Genomic DNA, 21,218 nt, shown 5'->3' with positions numbered 1-21,218 from the left:
ACCTAAGCACAGTGATGTCACATATAATATACTATAAATGGTTAGTGAAAGTCCAACTAAAGTCGTTCAAATAAACCTAAACTATTTCATCATGTTCATTGTCAACATCGCAATACAGAAAGATCCTGAAAATTAAAAAATTGACTTATTTATTCTATATTACACTTACTGCATTTAGTTCAAAAGTGAAGAAATTATCCCAGACTGACATAAATACAACTCCAACTGACATCTATTAGTTAAATATCCTTTAAATAGAGCAAAAAGACACATTGACTTAGCTCATGACCATGAATCCCTCCAATTTAATATTCAAATAAAGGAAGTTATGATTGAGCATGCTCAGTAAAAAGCCGTGAGATATAAATAAATAGTTTGAAGCAAAACCCGTCTGAGTTAAAAACCGTCTCCCTGGGACACGGATTCCGTGCCTCCACACGGGTTTCTGTGAGTAAGGATTCCTCACTTTCAGAAATGGAAGCCGTGTCTGTGTCTTGGACATGCAGAACCCGTGCGTCTTTTTAAAAACCCGTGCGGATTCTGTGTCTTAGCCGTGCCCAAGCTGTGCCTATTCCGCCTCGAACTTTTGTACGGGAAGGTTTGCCATTCATTTGAAAAGAATTTCAATTTTGAATACCTTTTACACAAGGATTCTCTGTGACAAGTTTGGTAAAAATTGGTCCAGTTGTTCTGAAAAGTTTACAGTAATGACACATGGCCAACAACAGACAGCATAAAAATTTCGATCAGGGAAGTTCAAATGAACCTATCCTCCAATCAAGCATCACAATATTTACCTGTTTTTCCATTTTATGTCATGAGTTTTCCATTCTCTTCTGTTTCTAAAATATTTTAATAATTAAGAATGTGTAAGAAAATCTAGCATCAGGTTTGAAATCTTATGTTGAGTAAATCATTAATTCTTTAAAAATTGAAGGAAGTTTACTATAAAATGCATGCTTACTAGTAACCAATATGAAATATAACTAAATGCATTAAATTGCATATTAGATGAAGGTGTTTGGAATTAAGCTGATGCCTTTTGGATATTAAGTGAAAAAACTTAGGAGGGGGAGGGTATATGAGATTATATGTAAAATAAATAATCAAATATAAATGCATACTTACCTTTTACAGTAAGGTTTTGCTTTTTAGATTTCGCTTTACGTCTTTTCAGTACAAAAATTACAACAGTGGTTCCAACTAACAAGACCAGAATGACTCCAATAGTGATTCCAATAATAGGTCCCAAGGTCATATCTTTATCATCTTCCATATTTGACCTTTAAATGAAGGGAACAAAAGAGCAAACATATTAAATCATATGGTACACTCTCATAAAGAATAAGTATACATTGCATACCTCATCACTTTAATCATAACTATCAATTAACACTAATAATTGATTTTATAAAATAATTGAATAAGGGCCTGAGTTTCAAATAAAAAATGGCTAAACAAATATATTTTTTTTTCTTCAAGATATATGAATAAAGTCATAAATATCATTAACAGAATTTTTTAATACACTATATTATCATAATTAGATAAATTATAAATTAATCAAAGTGTCTGCAGATAAATTTTCTATGATTGGTGATGATTATTATAAATAACAGGCTTAGATACCAAAGGAAGGATAACTCTTTGAAGGATGAAACTTCTAAAATTGAAGCAGTGTCTGACAGAGTTATCTCTCTTTGCATACAAGAGAAAAACAGGAGAAAAACGGTGAATGTATTAGAAATAGAGCAGAATGTTTTTCCTAGCACTGAGAAAAACAAACAAAAGGACTCGGCACAAGTATAAAAGTGACACTTGTTAACTCACTCTTCAGTCATGGACATATTTTGAGTTGGTACATATGTGTCAGAGGTAGGGATAGAGGGTACTGTAGTCATGGTAGTTTGATTTTGTACTGTGGATTTCTTTGTCAGTTCATAGCAACCAGGGTCTGAAAAACAAGATCATGATAACAATTTTGTTTACAAGTATATTATTCAATGACATATACATGTAATTATAATCTCTGTTTACTATCAATTTACATGTAAGTTATCTATAAAGATATAATGTAGTGTGTATACAAATATATACTTAAGAATGTCAAATTTATCAAATTTAACTGATAAAAAAAATTGAATTAATCACTGGCAAGGTGCTCTAACATAAACCGATTGTGGTGATCAATATATTAAAGGGTAAAAGCTGTAAGTTACTTTATATTGCACTTTCTCTTTCTTTATATCAATTTTTTTTTTTTAGCTTTTTTTCAAATATCTATGATTTGACTTCATGATATACAACATGTACAAGTAGACACAATGTAGGTTAAGTGTATACTACATGCAAGTATTTAAATTGAAACTTGATTATGACCTATTCAGGTATGGTTGAAGTGTCAATGCAAATATTACATCTGTTTAATTAAACTGTGACAAAGACACCCCCTTCATGTTTTTTTTTTATTATTATTATTATTCAGCAAAATTAATTTAAGTTTACAGAATAAATATATACCCAATAAAATTGTGTATTTTATTGAACACTTACATTTGTATGCTTCTGTGGAGTGGTAACCACTGGGACATGGATTCTGGGTAAATTTAGAACAGTCTGTGTCATAATTCTGCTGGATGATGTTGCCACTCAAGCTGTACTCCGTACAATAACCTGTAAATATATTGTCAAAATTAGAAGCCTGTGCATATAGCTAATGATATACATGTACAATATTGTGTCTCAATATCAGATCAATATAATATTATGTTGACTTCCTTTATGAAACTTTAAGATACAATGTATAGGGTACCGAATAATTTTTTTCATCATCATTTCCAAGCTTATTTAAGGAAAAAAATTAAAACCCCATTATTTTCATAAATTAAAAAACACAAGAAGTCTGTGAGCCAAAGTTTAAATTTAAGCAATGACCCCGCTCTGATGTAATAACCATATGTCCTCTTCAGTTTTGTAAATATTTTGGTTTGGACAGATGCAGGGATGAACAAAAAATTGACATCGTATTGGTTAAAAAAAAAATGAAATCCATCATATTACATAATTATGAAAAACAAACAGTATATTTATATAGATTTCAAGCATCCGTGATATGTAAAGTTGTTAAGTAAACTGTGACTGAGATTTGGTACAGACAGACACATGGATAAACAGATAGGAGGTAAGCATCTGATTTGTGCAGTAATTAATCTCAACATATGACATGAACAAACAAAAACTGAATTAATTAAGTGCAAAAATTTCATTTAACATCTGGGAAAAATTACTCACTGTGACATATTACAGAGAGACTGACAAAGAGAGAGGTAAAACTGTTTAACCTGGGCCTTTCCTACTGAACAAGGGTATAAAAAAATAAGAAGAAAAAACATGCACAGCTGATTTACACAGCTTTAATTGTCTCTCTTTACCCACCCCCCCCCCCCCCCACCCCTGAAATGTCATGATATGCCTTTTTTGACCATGTTTGATAAATATTTTAAGCAAAATCTTATGAATATTCAGAGTAAGAGTAAAAAATACTAGTATCTAAGTGTGGACATTGTCAGACCCTCCTAAACCCTTTATAGCCCGTACACCCCCATCCCCACCCCTTCCCAACACCAACACAAACATAAAGAATATGTGGAAAATATAAAAATTACACAATTTGGTGTGATACACACATGGTGCTATGTACATATTCTTAATTTGAAATTGATAATTTGCTTGGATATCTAAATGGTGAAAAAATTAAATACATGAATGTTTTTGAACAATTTATAATATTTAATTTGTGGTATGAAGTTTAATTATGTCAATGCCTTCAAATTTTAAAACTCTTCATTTTAATTGAGCAAGGGCCCCATTGCTCACCTAAGAACTGTGGCTAGGCAAAACTCAAATTGTGATCAGAAAAGCTCATGAGTTTTCAGTTCAGATGAACTAAAAAACTTCAAATTATTTTTCTTTTTAATCTGAGACACAATCTAACAGGTGCTAGATAGCTTAAGCATTACTATGAAGGAATCTTAGACCCTGTGCTAGTTAACTGAAAATTGATTTTCTATATAATGCACATTTGATTGATTTCAGCAAGAAAAATTGCACTCAACACAGTCTCTCCATTATCTACTTTTAAATATACACTTGATAAATTTCTTTTCAAAGTGTTTATTTTTCCATTTTTCAAAAGACCCCCACTTCAACATGTGCACGAGTTTATTATGCATTGCACTATGGTCTATATTACCTATCATTTAAATGTCCTAGTGTCCTTATTATATTTAATAAAATGTTTACCGAATTTGGATTTTACCTCTGCATGGTACTTAGAAGTGTCTTAAATATACATAATTATACTTTCTTTTAACCCTCCAAAGAAGGATGTGTATAGAAATAGGGCCCGGGTTTTCAGTGCCTTTCAGCAATGAATTTGTAAGGTAGCTGAAAAGGGTTTATTTTGATGAGGAACACTTATGTACTACTAAGGGATGTGTTGTTTGAGTCTTAAAGGGGAAAAAGTAACTACTCCCTGAAAAAATTATAAAATCAAACAAGAGGCCCAGGGGCCACAGCGCTCATCTTAGCACATCGGCTAGGAAAAAAAGCACTTAATTATCAAATCAGACCTGAAAGTTTACCAAGGTAAAGTTGGGGGGGGGGGGGGGGGGGGGGGGGGGCTTGATTTGAACAAACTTGAATCTTCACTACCTGAGGATGATATCACATGAGTTTCAACTTTCCTGGCCCGGTGGTTCTTGAGAATAAGATTTTAAAAAAATTTTCCTATATATTCCTAATTCCTATGTAAAAATTTGGTTGGCCATTTTGGCCCCACCCTACCCCCGGGGGTCATGATTTGAACAAACTTGAATCTACACTACCTGAGGATGATACCACATGAGTCTCAATTTTCCTGGCCCAGTGGTTCTTGAGAAGAAGATTTTTAAAACATACCATCAAATTTTCACTATTTCTGAATTATCTCCCCTTGAATAAGAGAATGGCCCTTCAATTGAACAAACTTGAATCCCCTTTACCTAATGATACTTTGTGTCATGTTTGATTGAAATTGGCCCAGTGGTTCTTGAGAAGAAGTCGAAAATGTGAAAAGTTAATGACGACAACGACAACAATGACAGAAGACAGACAAATTTTGATCAGAAAAGCTCACTTAAGCCTTCGGGTCAGGTGAGCTAAAAAATTAATAAAAGTTTTTGTATGATGAAAGGGAAAACCAAAAAAAAGAATGATGCACAAATTGTGAATACTCCTTGTCCTCTATCAAAAATAGCACAAAAATAAAAATTTTTGAATATATGCTTTTATGACAATTGTTGCATATCCTGTATCAAAAATTGGAAGGAAAATCACAAATGTTTCGTACCCTAAGTCAATTGGTCAAGTTTTAGGCTGTCTGGACTTAAAGGAAAGAAATTATGTGCTGAAACAAGGATTTTATTATTTTAAACAGCGATGCTATCTTTGACCTCTACTCTTGATCTAGAAACTTTATTCAAGGTCACTATACACCCATTGGCTAGTGGCACTCTGTGGGTGAAGTATGAGCCATGTTGGACCAAGGGGAGAGATCATATGTTCTGGACAAGGAGTTTTCATATAATTCTGCGATGACCTTAACCTTACACTTGAAAACATAGTACAATGTCATTGCACACTTTTACCCCAAAACACTCTTTGGTAAGTTAGTAAGCAAGAATGGGCCAAAGAGAGACAATATATGTTGCAAACAAGCGATCTCAGACAGACAGAAGAAGGACAGATGGATGAATGGACAGAAGGAAAGACAGACAGACTGAACACTTGAGGGCACCCACAGAGCAAGTCCCTAATTATCCTCTAACTTCTATTGAAAATTACTGTTAATTAATGTGAATTACTCTTCAACTTGACTTATTTTTAATTAAGTTTATGTTTCTTGATTTGCTTTAATCAATTTCATTTTGCCACATATATCATGTATATGTGCAAAATAAGGAATTAAAAAATAAACATACTCCACATACAGTACCTAAAACAATGTACTTTCCATAGGCACAAACTTCCAGTGTCTGATTCACAAAAGGATTGATCACACAATGGTACACAAGTTTGTCAGGATAGCTGCACTGACTGGCAAAAGCTGAACAGTTCTTTCTTTGAGAAGCTTTTCTCCATTCTGATTCACTGGTTGGACAGTTTGGAACAATACTCATAGTTTGTCTTGATACTGGACAGGCATCACTGCTACATTTCACCTCCTATTAATAAAAAAAAATTTTTTTTTTTTTTTGACAAAAAGGAGTACACTATTCAAAATGAGTATTCAGTTATGAATTACATATTCATTTTTTAAAATCAATTTATTTTTTAGGCATTACTTATAAAAATGTGTATATCTAGAACAGTAACATTTTGCATGCAGATACAGAATGAATACTGTATACAGGGAAATTTTCGCCCCCGTATTATTTTTGCCCCTTTCGCCCTCTTCTTGATTGGGCGAATTTAAAATGGGGTGAATTAAAATTATACAGAATAATTTCTTAAACAGAACTATGACTGGGCGAATTTAAAATGGAGCAAAATTGTTCTCAAGTGCAAAAGGGCGAAAATAACAGGGGGCAAATATAACCCTGTATACAGTGCGTAAATACATTTATGATAATAAATAAATAGAATTTTTCAAACCATCTTGATCTTAAATGTTTCTTGTTAATACATTTGAAAATGTTAACATTGATTAATAGCTAGATTAATGCCTATGAAAACAATCAAGACATGTCAAGCAAAATTTACTTGAGGTCTGCATATATACACATGCTTTTCCTCAATATACTTTTGATATGTCACGGTACAAGTAAGATGCCACAAGACATTTAATGTAACTTTGCATGCACTCTATATTCTTTTAGGTGTTTGGGATTGGGAATAAGGGATAAATAATTATACATGTACATGTATACATGTCTGTTACATGTAGTGATTTACCAGTATATAGAAAGACTCCAAAGAACATACCATGGACATTTACTTCCTTTTTTCTGTCAATTTTAAATTAGTACATTTAGTAAAAAACATTGTATATATGAAAACAGATAAAATACAAACTATTAACAAATCTTACTAAAATTTGAATTCATATTACAGAACAGAATGACATGTATAGAAAACAAGAGGCCCAGGGGCCACATCGCTTACCTAAGCAACTGGCCTGGCTAGGTAAAAGCAAAAATCATTTCTGGATCAGTATTGAAAAGTTTAAACATATTCCTAAGAATGCTTTTTAAATTAATATGAACCATAATTGCTTTGCTGTTTTTACCATGATTACTTTTTTTGATGATTTTAAATTGATAATCAATTGTAGATTTGTGAAGAAATTTAACAATTATAATGAATTTCCCCATGTATTCTTACGTAAGACCTTAACCACCTATTGTGGCAATACTCTACCCCTGAGGGTCATGATTTGAACAAACTTGAATCTACACTGCCAGAGGCTCTGATGCTTCCATTTAACTTAAACCATGACCAATCATGGCTTCAATGTTCTTGAGAAAAAGATTTTTAAAGATTTTTTCTAGTATGTATTCATTTGTTAAACTATCCAATTGTAGCCCCATCCTCCATGAGTAGAATATATTTTTTAATGCCATTATTTTTCTAATCATTCATATTAATCATCTCCCTTGGAAGAGGGCATAGCCCTTCATTTGAACAAGCTTGAATCCCCTTTACTCAAGGATGTGGTTATTTTAAGTTTCCTTAAAATTTGCCCAGTGGTTCTTGAACAGAAGATGAAAATGTAAAAAAGTTTACGACAACAACAATGCCGACAACAACGATCATACCAACTACAATGACAGACAACATTCAAAACAATTTTGATCAAAAAAGCTCATTTAATCAGGTGAGCTAAAAATTAAAAGGGCACATCATCAATGTCTCAAGATATACCCCCTAAGTGACAATACTTTCATCTTGACATGTTTTATCTACTCCTTGAATTAAATCTTTAATAGCGTAGATAAGAGCTGATGTAATTTAATCAAACGTACCCTTTGTAATTGATATGCAATGTTTATCGTGGATAGACATGCTTATGTCATTATTGTAATCCAATTCCAATATTATAAAACACATAATAATTAAAACATCTAGTATTATATAAAGAATTTTCTGAATTTTTTACATGCTTTGAAAGGGAATTCAAGTATAGTCATATACGTTTACAAGAATCTGTGTATACTTTATACCGCAATGTTACATCATAGACTGTAAACTAATATTCAAAATAAGGATTTTTTAAACATGTTTAACAAGAATAGACACTGAAAATAAAGTAGGTAGTTTTAAGAAGGCCAAAAATAGGAAAATAAACTCCAAAGAATTATTGACATTTTCCCCCATTCTAAAAATATAGCTCTGTTGCTTTCATGATTTAACCTAAAAGTGATTTTAATCTAAAAGAATTAGACTTGATTATCTAGACTAAGTGCATATTTGTAAACAAGATTAAAATATGTTAATGAATCATGATCAAACAAATCAGGTACGTCATATAAGTATACATTACACACAACACAGCAAAATATGCCTCAATCTATATATAGTTAAGTGACAAGAAATTATTTCAGATCAATGGCTAAGTACAAATGTATATATGTCTATGATAATATATAGATATCAATTAACAATCAACAGGTCTGGGGCATTTAAGAAGTGATAGCTATATATAAGTCATAATATGAAGTGTGTATATCCCATACCAAAAAAAGGTACAGATTAGGCATGCCTATTCTTGATAAATATAGGCACAAAAAAGGTATACCTAAAGTATACAAGTTTGGAACCACTTCTTCAAGTATAGGTAGCAAATTGGTACAAAAAAGGCATACTAAAGGTATACTTTTCAATGATTCATTTTTTTCTATTTCACATATAGGTACATTTTAGGCACACATAAAACATTCGATTGAGCAGTGAGGCATACCTAAAGTATGCCTATACATAGTATGGCATATAATTCTAACAGTCAGATAGGTACATTTTAGGTATACCTAAAAGGTGCCTACATATCAATCTATTAGGTACCTTCAAGGCTGTGCCAAAAGTATGCCAGAGGTATACCAAAAGTATACCTACAAGGTACCTATATTGTACCAAAAGCATTAATAGGCACATTTTAGGTACTAAAAAAGCACAATATTGGCACATCATCTAACTATACCAGTAGGTACATTCCAGGCATACCTAAAAAGTGCCTACATATCAATCTATTAGGTACCTTCAAGGCTGTGCCAAAAGTATGCCAGAGGTATACCAAAAGTATACCTACAAGGTACCTATATTGTACCAAAAGCATTAATAGGCACATTTTAGGTACTAAAAAAGCACAATATTGGCACACCATCTAACTAGACCAGTAGGTACATTCCAGGCATACCTAAAAAGTGCCCACAGATCAATCTATTAGGTACCTTCAAGGCTGTGCCAAAAGTATGCCAGAGGTATACCAAAAGTATACCTACAAGGAACCTATATTGTACCAAAATCATTAATAGGCACATTTTAGGTACTAAAAAAAGCACAATATTGGCACACCGCATAACTAAACAAAAAGGTACATTTTAGGCATATCAAAAAATGGGCTTTTGTCGACAAATCAACCACAAAACCCTGGAGTTAAAAATTTCTTTCTCCAACAAAAATTTTTAAATTTTTGGCCTAACATGAAAAATACATACTTATCATTCCTTGTGAATGGGGCAGGACTATATTAAGGAAGAATTTAACAATTATTATCAGGTTCAAGTAAAAATTTATTATATGATGCTACATGAAAATATATATGAAAAATAACTATTTTAAATCCTCTCTAAAAACGGAATCTATATATGACAAATCTCCTATATTTAAAAAAAAATTAATATTGTTACCTTTAACAAAATAATGATATTTGTAATATCATTCTTTGCAAGAAAAAAAATAAACACACCTTTTCAGCATATACAAAACATAATTAATGCAATGTAAATACACAAAGACACCCTAAAGGTATTGAAAGTATACTCCATTTCATGTCCTTTTTTTGGCCACACATTATTCACTTGCTGCATGTGCAATTCATGTAATCTTCATTACTTTCATAGAGTTTTTACCCAATTGGCACCACAGAATTTTCTGCACAGTAATAGAGTCCTTTTACCAGGGTAAATACTCATTTCTGTACAGTTGCGATTTTCATCTGGACTCCTTATAAAAATTGATCCTCCATTTGAATGTACCACGCAATTCCTTCTTTCATGCCATTCCCTTCAATTCTGAAAAAGTTGTTGCTCTTGAGTCTTCACTTTGAAATTATTTTCAAAAATATTAAATCCAATGTGTGAATCTATAGGGGAGGGGTCCAGGGAGTCTGGAACTTCCTTCCTACTTGCATTATGTATATATTATGTAATTAAATGTATATATATACTTAATCAATTAAAAGTGATTTGGACACCCCCCCCCCCTTACCCTGTTACGATCTGCATCTGAAATTCCTAAAATTTACAATGGAGTTTGAAAAGTGGTGATTAATTTTACTATATTACTATATTTATATTTTTTTCAAAATCAGATTAGATTTCATACTTACTGACAGAGTTAAAGTCTTTATGCATTTCCCCCAAGTTTACAATGACTACAGGGGACAAGAATTTTGCTGAAAAAGAAAGTTTGTTCATGAAGTTATCTGACATTATTATTAACAAAGTTTACACTAATTTGTATACATAATATTTTTTAAATATAATACTGAAACATTGTCACTCTTAAATAAATTATGTGTGTCATACCCCCCCCCCTTCATTTACCCTGGCATGAACCAAGTGGAGAGATGGGGTTTAAATGATTTTATGTAAACTTATAACATAAATTCAAATCAGTTAATTTTGTTATACTATGTTTTATAAATGCTGTAATTTTGATACTTTAAATTAAAACTATTACATGTAAGAACCCCCCCTTTTTTTAAATAGTGCCTTTACTTTATATTTCAAATTTCATATGCCAATGATTAAATTTTCACACTGATCATTTGAATTTCTGTTTGTTATTATCGCCATGCTCATGCAGAGGCTACTGTACATAACCTGTTCCCGCGATATTGACACGTTAATTACTGGTATTATTTTTTTTAAAAGACTCTGAAACTGTGAAACACTTTTTATGTCTTGTTACACATCAGGTTAAACAAAATAATTATTATTTATATGTCTTCTATTCATGTGTAGGCTGTAGCACTGGCTACACGGCCATCTTGAATCAAAACAAACCAAAAATCTACGGTACAATTACCTAGAACTTCGTAAAATTTACACTTGATATTCACATTCTAATGCATTCTTTACGTGCACAAATACACTAACAACAAGCAGCATGAAAATTTACACTGAAATAAAGACTTACCGAACTATAATTCTCCGATTTCTTTTTTAGGCTTTCATCTCGGCAAATTTTCAAAACGTCTCAGAAATGTCCGCGCTCTCCACTGACCAATCGTAGACTTCGCTGGAGTCACGCGATTTTATTAGAATTTATTAAATTATTCATAAAATATTTCGTGTAAACAATTTATAATTATAACAATGAACATTTAACAATTATTTAATGAAGCCCCAACTTAAACTGAAAGCCGATTGCGAAGAAATCCTTGAAATTTAGCGTGGCTATTTTGGGCAAACAATTGAACCGCCATCTTGACCGCCATTACTATTTTGTGTTTGTTTACATAACAAATCACCCTCAAATTGATTAGGCCCCCTATTTTTTTTAATTATTCATAATTTTCTTTCATGTTAGATTTCAACTATAAAATCTTAATTAATGTAACTAACACCAGAGAGTGATACAAACATCGAAATACATGTATGTAAATTATTACAGTATACAATCCGTAAATGCCTAGTATGTGAACATGGTGAATAATTATAAATGATAAGCACCTGTATTTTGTGCATCTTGGGGGCTATTATTTGTATGAAAATTCTGTAAATGTGCACTTTTTTTTACTGCTACTGCCTAACTACCGGCAGAGACCTATATATACTACCAGTATATAGGTCCCTGCTACCGGTAAAAGTTAAAGCATCTCTATTTATTTCATTCTGTAATTTATTCTTCTGTATTTTACCCATTCATGTTGAGCTGAAAAATCTAATGAAATCACCGTTTTGTCATGTTTGTGGTTTGTGGAGAACTACATGTGATACACTAACAATTTCTGAAGGTCATCCGGTATTAACACCGAATACTGAGGAAATCGACATCGTTTTGCATTCAAAGATAAACAAAGTCCATTTCAAAATACACCAGTAACTGGTCTAATGGATATAAATTCTCACCCTATAAAATTAATCTAAACATCCCAAACATTTTTGTAGTTACAAAATGTACGAGAGAGAGAGAGAGAGAGAGAGAGAGAGAGAGAGAGAGAGAGAGAGATAGAGATGCAGTGATCGCGTAATGGGACCTCTACTGGACATAGAGATGTGTATATAAATTTTATTAATGATAATTTATCATAAAAAGTTGTATCTGTTACAACTAGAGGGGTTTGCTAGCAAACATGGTTTTGAAAAAAAAAATGTATTTAGTTTTTAAAACGTTTTATATCTTAATAGTTTATCAGTTTATTCACATAGTTAAAACATTCATTTATCATTAAATTATTTAAGAGCAAAAGAAATTATAGAATTATACTGCAAGAATAATACAGAGAAGCATCGTAACTAAGCAGATTTGGCTGTTGGTTACATGACTTTGTGTCCACTTCACTAGGTGCATGGACTAAACCTGATCTCTCTGTGGATTACCTGTGTATTGTATGCGTTCAAGCGGAAAGTGATTTCCTGTCTCTAATTGACATATTTCACAGTATTGCAGAATTAGTTTTATAAATGCAAAAACTTGATAAAATGACATGTAAAAAAATAATAATAATAATTTAGCAAGTGCGTGTGTAGTGGGGGGGGGTGTTAAAGGTCAATATAATTGTATAGTGTTTATAAGACAATCCCCTATGTCTTAGAGAATGTTAATCAAAGTTACTAAGAACTGACACTCTTTAAGACAAACTAGTGCATATTTTAAGAACAGAAATGGATCTTTACCTTTTATTTTCCGTAAGAAGATTAATTGAATAAATGATAATTACATATTTGGCATTTGAGAGTAACAATGTTATCACCCCTCCCCATTTTTTCTTTCCACAACACCGCTATATATTATACTGAGGACTTGAAATAATGATGTGAAATCTGAAGTATAATGTTATTAAAAATTAAATGCACAAAATGTTGAATGATAATTCAACCCCAGCCCCCTACAACCCACCCCACCCACACCCAGATACAAAGAACCAGTCATCTAAAAAAGTATTTAAATTCAGGCATTTTGAAAAATGACTGAGTCCAAAGTAGGTACATTTTATGCACACTGGAAAATATTTAAGTTCAACATAGGTACATTTCTGGCACACTGAAAAATGACAAAGTTCATAGTAGGTAAGATGGAAAATATCTAAGTTCAAAATAGGTACATTCTAGGCACACTGAAAAATAACAAAGTTTAAAATAGGCACATTTCAGGCACACTGTAAAATGACAAAGTCCAAATTAGGTACATTTTAGGTACACTGAAAAATGACAAAGTCTAAAGTAGGCACATTTCAGGCACACTGTAAAATGACAAAGTCCAAATTAGGTACATTTTAGGTACACTAGAAAAAAATTAAGTTCATTTTTGGTACAGAATAGGTATGCCTTTTCTGTACCTATAATAGTAGGTACACATTAGGCACAGAAAAGGCACAAAAAAGGTATGCCTATATGTACCTTTTTTTTGTATGGGTATATCATATATAAATCTCTAAAATGTATTTTGAGAAGCTCAATGAAAATTTTACACCATTTAATAATCAGACATGCATGTATTCAGAGCAGTGAGCCAGTGACTCTTCAAGATCTGAACGAATTTAAAATTCAAATGTCATGGACAACTTACAGATACATATAACTGATAAGTAAAATTTATAACTCTGAAATTAAATAGCTAGCTTGCCCTATTTGTCAGCCTGCCAAGGGTCTTTAGTAACCAGATCTATATCTTATTCCAACGCCACTTTTAAATTTATGTACGGGAACTCTGCTGGACTAAAAACTTTTACTCTTAATTTGGATAACATAATTCATTTCAGATTCAGTCTTTGATCTTTATATCTAATTTAATGTCTGTGCAGTTCAGAGCATCTGAATTCCTTGTTGCCATGAATATGATTACACATAGGAAAGTCATGCAAATATAACATATTTTTACTTACCCTAAGCAGTAAAAAGTTGATCACTAAGGCTTTTAATGACACTGCAATGATAATCCCTGATTTATTCAATCTGATGCACTTAAATGACTAGCAAGATTATTTTTTTTTTCAATTTGACACTATATATGCATGTCTATATTTTAGTGTTTATACATGTTATAGGCCCTATAACCATTAATTTGCATGTATGTTTCAAATGATTGTTCTACTAAAAGTCATAGGCCTAGATATAACATGCGACGTTACATTAACACAAATTACACATCATCATTTGACGATCTGTGCTGGGACAAAAGTTAAAAAAAAAACCTATCAGGCCTATGAATTTTTATCCAAAAATAAAAATATAATTCGACCCTTCAACGTGTTGATGATGTTTGTAAGATCAATTCCATTCTATTTCCAAAATAAATAAAGCATCAATCAAAATCTTTCATTTGGGGTAGGTAGATTTTAAGAAAAAAGCCAAAAAGTGAAAAAAAAAATCAAAAAAGTCAAAAAGAAAGTAGACACGGACAAAAAAAACTATAGATAGGCTTAGCTCTATAGATCTAAGAAACTATATTATGGCAATGAAAAATATGGTTTCTCCTAAAATAAACAACCCTTAACTTTCATTATAATACATGCATCTTTTGTAGGCCTACATGTTACTAATTACGGGGCCTACATTTGATTTCTTCCATCTTCGTCAGTGCATGAAGGCTGTGACGTCATAGACGAATGATCTTGGTGGATTCGCCCCCTATTCCCTGTTCGCCATGAGTGATTCGCCCCATTGGTTCGTTTAAATATGATTTCAGGTACTCTACATGTACCTGTCTACCTATCTATTCAGAAAGGGGTTATTGATGAACCTGGAACTATTTTCTAGAAAACACGGACAGCCCAATCAATAGACCAAGAATTATTAACTCTCCATCCCCTAGTTATAATATTGCAGAACCGGAGCGTTACGGTTTTATAACAGGCTGCCGAGCACTGTCTGAAAGTTGGGGGGAGGGGGTTCCAGTCAAAGGATTTTTCTTACTTACCTATAAAAGTTGAGGGGTTGGGGGTAGTGGTAAAAATTTTTCAATGCCAACTTTCTTTCATTTCCAATTTTAAGAATTCCATATCCATGATATCACTCTAAGTACTGTGGTAAGACATGGGGGGGGGGGGGGCTTTCAATGAACATTTTCAATAATAAAGGTACTGTTGGGAAAAGGGGGGGGGGGGGGCGGCTGTTTTTACATGTACGTGCCCGTATAACAATCGTTCCACAAAAAAAAAAAAAAAAAAAACCCACTAGTCTCCCTTATAATGTATAGTGGGGTATTTTTTTTGTGGAGCGATTGTTTTAGGGTTTTGACGATTTTTTCATATTGTACCCATGATGAATAAGAGTAATAAATATAATTTTTGAAAAAAAATGTCCAATAAGCCCCGGGATTGAATATCGCGGGGGGGGGGGGGGGGGGGGGCTGTCCACAAGTACCTGTGAGCCATACATGTATATGTTTAGAGAGCTTGTAGACAGATTACAAAAGACAAGACACGTGGTTCAGAAAAGCATACTTCTACAAGTTCATTACTTCTGGAGATGGTCTAAAAATGGTATATAGCTAAAGTTCGCTGGAATCTTCCTTGCATATTACTTGTGGGTATTCAAAGTCCGGGGTTGTGAAGGTAAACGGAGGAAAGCAAATCTGCATACATCTACAGATCTACCGAGCAGAAAGGACAGAGTTTTTATTCGACGCATAAATTTCTATATCACAGAAAAAAAAATCGCTCAGTGTGTGGACGAAAATAAAGGGGGGTTCCAACCCTCCAGAACTCGCCCCATCTGGATCCACTAATTAATTCTATTTTGATCATTCATGTACCACAGAATCAAACTCGTTTATGGTGTAAAAAATTATAAATAACTTTAAATCAAGTTATATTAGGTCTATATTTTAAAAAATAAAACCAGTACACAGTATGTATTTGAAAATAGTTGATTGTAATGATTATTCGGTCTTTTTCAGACGTTTGTTTAATTTATTTATTTTAGGAGACTGTTATGCATTTTCATTCCCCCCTTCCCTTCACAAGAAAAATCCACAGGTACTTGTGGACAGGACCCCCCCCCCCCGATATTCAATTAATCCCGGGGCTTATTAGAATTTTTTTTCAAAAATTATATTTATAACTCTTATTCATCATGTTACAATATGAAAAAATCGCCAAAACCCCAAAACAATCGTTCCACAAAAAAAAAAATACCCCACTATACATTATCCCTTATAATGTATAGTGGGGTATTTTTTTTTGTGGAGCGATTGTTTTAGGGTTTTGACGATTTTTTCATATTGTACCCATGATGAATAAGAGTAATAAATATAATTTTTGAAAAAAAATGTCCAATAAGCCCCGGGATTGAATATCGCGGGGGGGGGGGGGGGGGGGGGGGGGTCCTGTCCACAAGTACCTGTGGAAAAATCTCGTCAAAAAATGAAAGATTCATAATGATCCATGCTACATGTATAAAAGAGATTTGATGTTGTTAAGCCATGCATGTTTATAAATTTTGTTCATATTTATATATACAGACAATTGTAAATATATTTATTTTTGAGAAAAAAAAATATTTGCATTTTTTTTTTCAATCAACCAAAATACCAGTGAGTTTTCCACCTTTGAAATGTCCCCTGACCAAATAAACTGATCGTCGTGGACCACGTGTGTACAAGTGCTATGTGGTGACTTTTTTTTACTGTAGAGTTAGCAATGGATTACATGACTTCTGAGATGCATATTTCAATAAAAGTAAAATAGGACATTGTTTTCGACATGTGCACATCCCTGTAACGATAGCAGTATTCAGGTAAATGTTTTTATCACTGCGTTCGATGCGTATTCTCGACCTGCAGGCGTGGATTTCCAAACTTTTTTTGCTGACAGGTATACATGAATGTATTCCGTGTTGTTGTTTTTTCCTATTTTGCAAATGCACATGCATTCAAAAATAATTTACTTCTCTGCAAAGTTCTAGTTTTTGTTGGATTTTTACTTTTAAAACATGTAATTGGTCAGTTTATGGATTTATGACTACTATGCTATCGGAGATGAATACATGTCGACAGCCAAGCTAGAAAATCACTCAAGTGAAAAAAATGTGCGAGACTTTATATATAACAGGTACAGGTGGCCAAAATTTTTCGATTAAATATGGCGAAATCACTACATATCTTTTATGTTTTCAATTTCATTGAATTTCTTCCTATTAGGGATTGAAGAAGTGTTGTTTAACGTCCTTCTAGAGGATTTTTCACTCATATGAGACGCCACCACTTGCCGGTGGAGGGCTACAAATTCTGTCCTTTACTCGACACTTAGGGCCATTGAGCAGTGAGGGAACCTTATTCGTGCTAGTACCTTCTGCACACGGGACCTAGTTTGATACAGTCTCATCCGAAGGACCGGTTTCACATCTCAAAGTGGGATTCGAACCCGCGACGTAAGGATCAACTCCTTTGTTCACAACTCTAGAGAAGACGCTCTTACATATGTACTTCACATTGAAGAGGTGGAGAAGTTAAGCTTGTTATCATTTATTTATGCCTGTAAACAGTCTGACGCCATTTGAGGGAAGGTTCCCATATAATACATTCGGATTAAGGAACCGGTTTGTTGGTGTTATAAATGAACTGAAAATCATTTCATTTGGACTTAACTTAGAAGACTGGAGAAGAAACATTATTAATGAGTGTTAAAATACTGTATACAGGGTTATTTTCGCCCTTTCACATTCAGAAACAAGTTTGCCCCATTTTAAATTCGCCCAGAAATATTTTTGTTTAAGATATTATACTGTTTACTTTGAATTCGCTCCGTTTTAGATTCGCCCACTTCCGACGAGGGCGAAAGGGGCGAAAATTAAACGGGGGCGAAAATTTCCCAGTATACAGTATGTAGAAGTTTAACCCACCCTGCTCTAAGCTAATGGGTGGGGGATGCAAACGCCTCGTTTTAGAAGTAAGACGTATGATTGATGCAGTTATGTTGGAGATACCAGCTAGATCTATAACTCAAAATATTTATGACTGAGGTTTCAGCAATACCATTTGTCTTCTTATTAGAAGATGTAAAAACAATCATAATGATACTTACTCAAAAATCTCCTTTGATTGTCGTACAGTAGTTTGGCCAGTTCCGATTTTGATCAGTTCCGAATACTTATTAATTGAATAACTGATAATTATTAAATCTAATGGTGTAAAAATAAATTTATATCTATGGTAAGAAGGCTGATGTATGTGTGAGAGAATTATATGAAGTTTTGATTTTTTGTCGTGAGTTCGGTTTCGTTATCGTACTTGAAAGAGTCGACATACTTTTACAATGCAACAAAATTGAATCACCACGACGTAAGATTAAGCATAAAAACATCTGTAGAGACATCAATTTTTCACATAAAAGAACATTCCAGGTATCAAAAGTAAGTTTTATTTGCACTCTAACACATATTTAAATATTGTCTGAAATAATGATTAGAGCACTGGAAGAGATCGGAATATTTTTGTGTTTTCATTTTACTTGTCCCGAATTCCCATGATAAACACTTATATAAACATGTATTTATTCTTCGTTGTTTTCTTCATTGAAAGCGTGAATTTTTACACATCCCCTTAAAAAGCAAGCGAAAAGGAATATATATAGTGATGTGTTGTCTGTCCATTCATCTGTCTAGCTGTTCGTCTTTCTGATACGCGCTTTGGGGTATGTACACATTTCTTATCTGCAACTCTCCTACACTGAATGGTATTACTGAGGCTTTCTTCACAGAATTAACCGAGGCTTTTACATGGTTCCAAAGTACACGTTCTATTTTATTTTTTGCTCTGCCACATAATATGGGCTCCCTTGGCAAAACAAGCCTTTCTTTCTAATATTGAAATATCATGTGTATATATTACATGCAATTAAGGTCAGACAAAACGTTCCTCAATAATACATATAACTTTTCCTAAGACTTTGTCATTTAACTATAACTACTAAAACAAATTTCCTCACAAAAAATTAGGGTACTTAACCAGGCATTTGGACAAGAAACCACAGAGTCATACTTGTTATATACATGTAACCCTAATGGGTAATCTTTAGAATGACATAGATCGACATTTTTGGTGTACATGTACTTATATTTAAAGTGAAAACATTTTGAAAACAATGTAGAAATCAGAAGAGAATGATAAATATGAATATTTTTTTTTTAAATATAATACCTAGAGATACAAAACATAAATTTGAGGCACGTGTCGTCTTACATTGTACCTGAAGGTAAATCATATTTAGTCGGCCAAAATGATCAGATTTAGATTTTACTATATGTTTTCATTCATTTCTAGGTCCTGAGATAAAATTTTGAACATAGATACATGTAATATTAAGAGATCATTACGTCATATAACATGCAATAGCATCATACTTTACAGCCAGGTATAGTAGAATAGTATGTGTTGCCTTAATATACCCACGTATTTATACTAATCCAACGACTAGTATTCATACCATATGCATACATTTACATATATTTGAAACATGTAGTTAATTATCTTGATTTGTCTCATTCTAGAAGTAAAGCACCACGGTTAGTTATTAGTATACCAAATATTTAAAAAAAACATGTATTATACATTTAAGGTAAAATACAAGAAATGTCATTTTTTTTTAATTCATGCTGCTCAAGTTAATTAGCTAACGTATGTACACGATAAGCTTAAAATTTCTAAAAAAATTTCAGGGATGGGTTGTTTAAATACATGTACTTGTGGGGTGTTGCGGTAAAGATGTCCCCATCATCTCAAGCCACGGTCCGGAGTCCGCTTATAGCTTTTTTTTCAGAATGGGAGAGGGTCGTACGTTTTGGCCCTAGTTTGCGACGATTAGCAGTCCCCTAAATAAAGATTAATTTGTGAAACAACACATCACATCACTGTAATAAATCGAAAATTTTCAAGGAGAAAAAATAACAAGCATTAATAATACAATAAAATACTTTTGAAGTCCTTTAAGAAACATCTGGTTTTATCTAATTATTAGATATTCTATATATATACAGGCTTATTTTCACCCCTTGTAATTTTCAACATTTTAAATTTGCCCCATTTTAAATTCACCCGTTCCATAAGATGTAAGATATTACACTGAGTGTTTTCTTTCAATTCCCTTTGGTTAAAATTAATTGAAATGAGAACAAGGCGAAAACAAAAAGGTGGCGAAAATTTCCCTGCATACAGTAACTGGTTAGCCAAAATTTTAACCCGATTTATAACAGTCTAATGATGGGCCTAGTATGTCAAACATTTTATAACTCTTTATTCATTACTTACCTTAGGATCCAATGTTGAGGGAAAAGCCGTTTCATTTGATTATTGACGATCACTAAGTTTTCGCGATTAATATTTATGCAAGATAGTCATATTCTTTCTTTGCGAGTTGATATCTTCGCGAATTGTGGTCAAAGTATTATTCTTTATAATTTTTTTTAATAAATACTTAATACATACGCGAGAATAAAATTTTTGCAAGAATACTGTCCCGCCTAATTATGCGAAAATAAAGTACTTGAGAATAAAATATGTTTCACAGTACATGACTGTATATATGAGATTCTTGATAATAATGCTAAAATAAAAAAGAAAAAAAAACAAAGTTGTAAACAACTTAATTAAGCGGAAACATGTGATTACGATCAGCATCAAATCGTATCGTGTTGAGTAACCTATCATACCAGTAATGCAATGAAGTCTTTGTAAATAAACATAATTGGAAACAAAGCCGTTATTTCATTCAATGTCTAGAACTCAAGTCAGAATGC

The 21,218-nt window shown here is 32.7% G+C and overlaps 1 protein-coding gene and 1 long non-coding RNA gene across 4 annotated transcripts; both read right to left on the bottom strand.

Moving 5' to 3' along the window:
* Nucleotides 1–797: 797 nt before the first annotated feature.
* LOC134228921 (uncharacterized) lies at nucleotides 798–15,073 on the bottom strand. Of its 3 annotated transcripts, XM_062710616.1 has the most exons (7): nucleotides 15,039–15,073; nucleotides 14,369–14,409; nucleotides 6,035–6,263; nucleotides 2,554–2,673; nucleotides 1,831–1,954; nucleotides 1,129–1,283; nucleotides 798–842 (listed from the first exon to the last, which is right to left on the bottom strand). In XM_062710616.1, exons 1-7 carry the CDS (start codon nucleotides 15,052–15,054, stop codon nucleotides 811–813), a joined length of 717 nt encoding a protein of 238 aa, XP_062566600.1. In that variant the 5' UTR covers nucleotides 15,055–15,073; the 3' UTR covers nucleotides 798–810. The 3 variants fall into 3 exon arrangements, with proteins under 3 accessions (XP_062566600.1, XP_062566601.1, XP_062566602.1); XM_062710617.1 differs by lacking the exons at nucleotides 14,369–14,409; nucleotides 15,039–15,073 and adding an exon at nucleotides 7,024–7,058; XM_062710618.1 differs by lacking the exons at nucleotides 14,369–14,409; nucleotides 15,039–15,073 and adding an exon at nucleotides 6,994–7,024.
* Nucleotides 10,223–11,539, bottom strand: LOC134228920 (uncharacterized). Its single transcript, XR_009984106.1, has 3 exons — nucleotides 11,458–11,539; nucleotides 10,646–10,711; nucleotides 10,223–10,328 (listed from the first exon to the last, which is right to left on the bottom strand). It is a non-coding gene; the product is annotated as an uncharacterized LOC134228920 (long non-coding RNA).
* Nucleotides 15,074–21,218: the final 6,145 nt, after the last annotated feature.

Source organism: Saccostrea cucullata, unplaced genomic scaffold, assembly GCF_032062105.1.
Source record: "Saccostrea cucullata isolate Sc308-1 unplaced genomic scaffold, CSIRO_AGI_Scuc_v1 ctg5200, whole genome shotgun sequence".
Lineage (NCBI taxonomy): Eukaryota > Metazoa > Mollusca > Bivalvia > Ostreida > Ostreidae > Saccostrea > Saccostrea cuccullata.
Note: the sequence above shows the minus strand (reverse complement) of the source record. Positions and strands in the feature narration are given on the sequence as shown.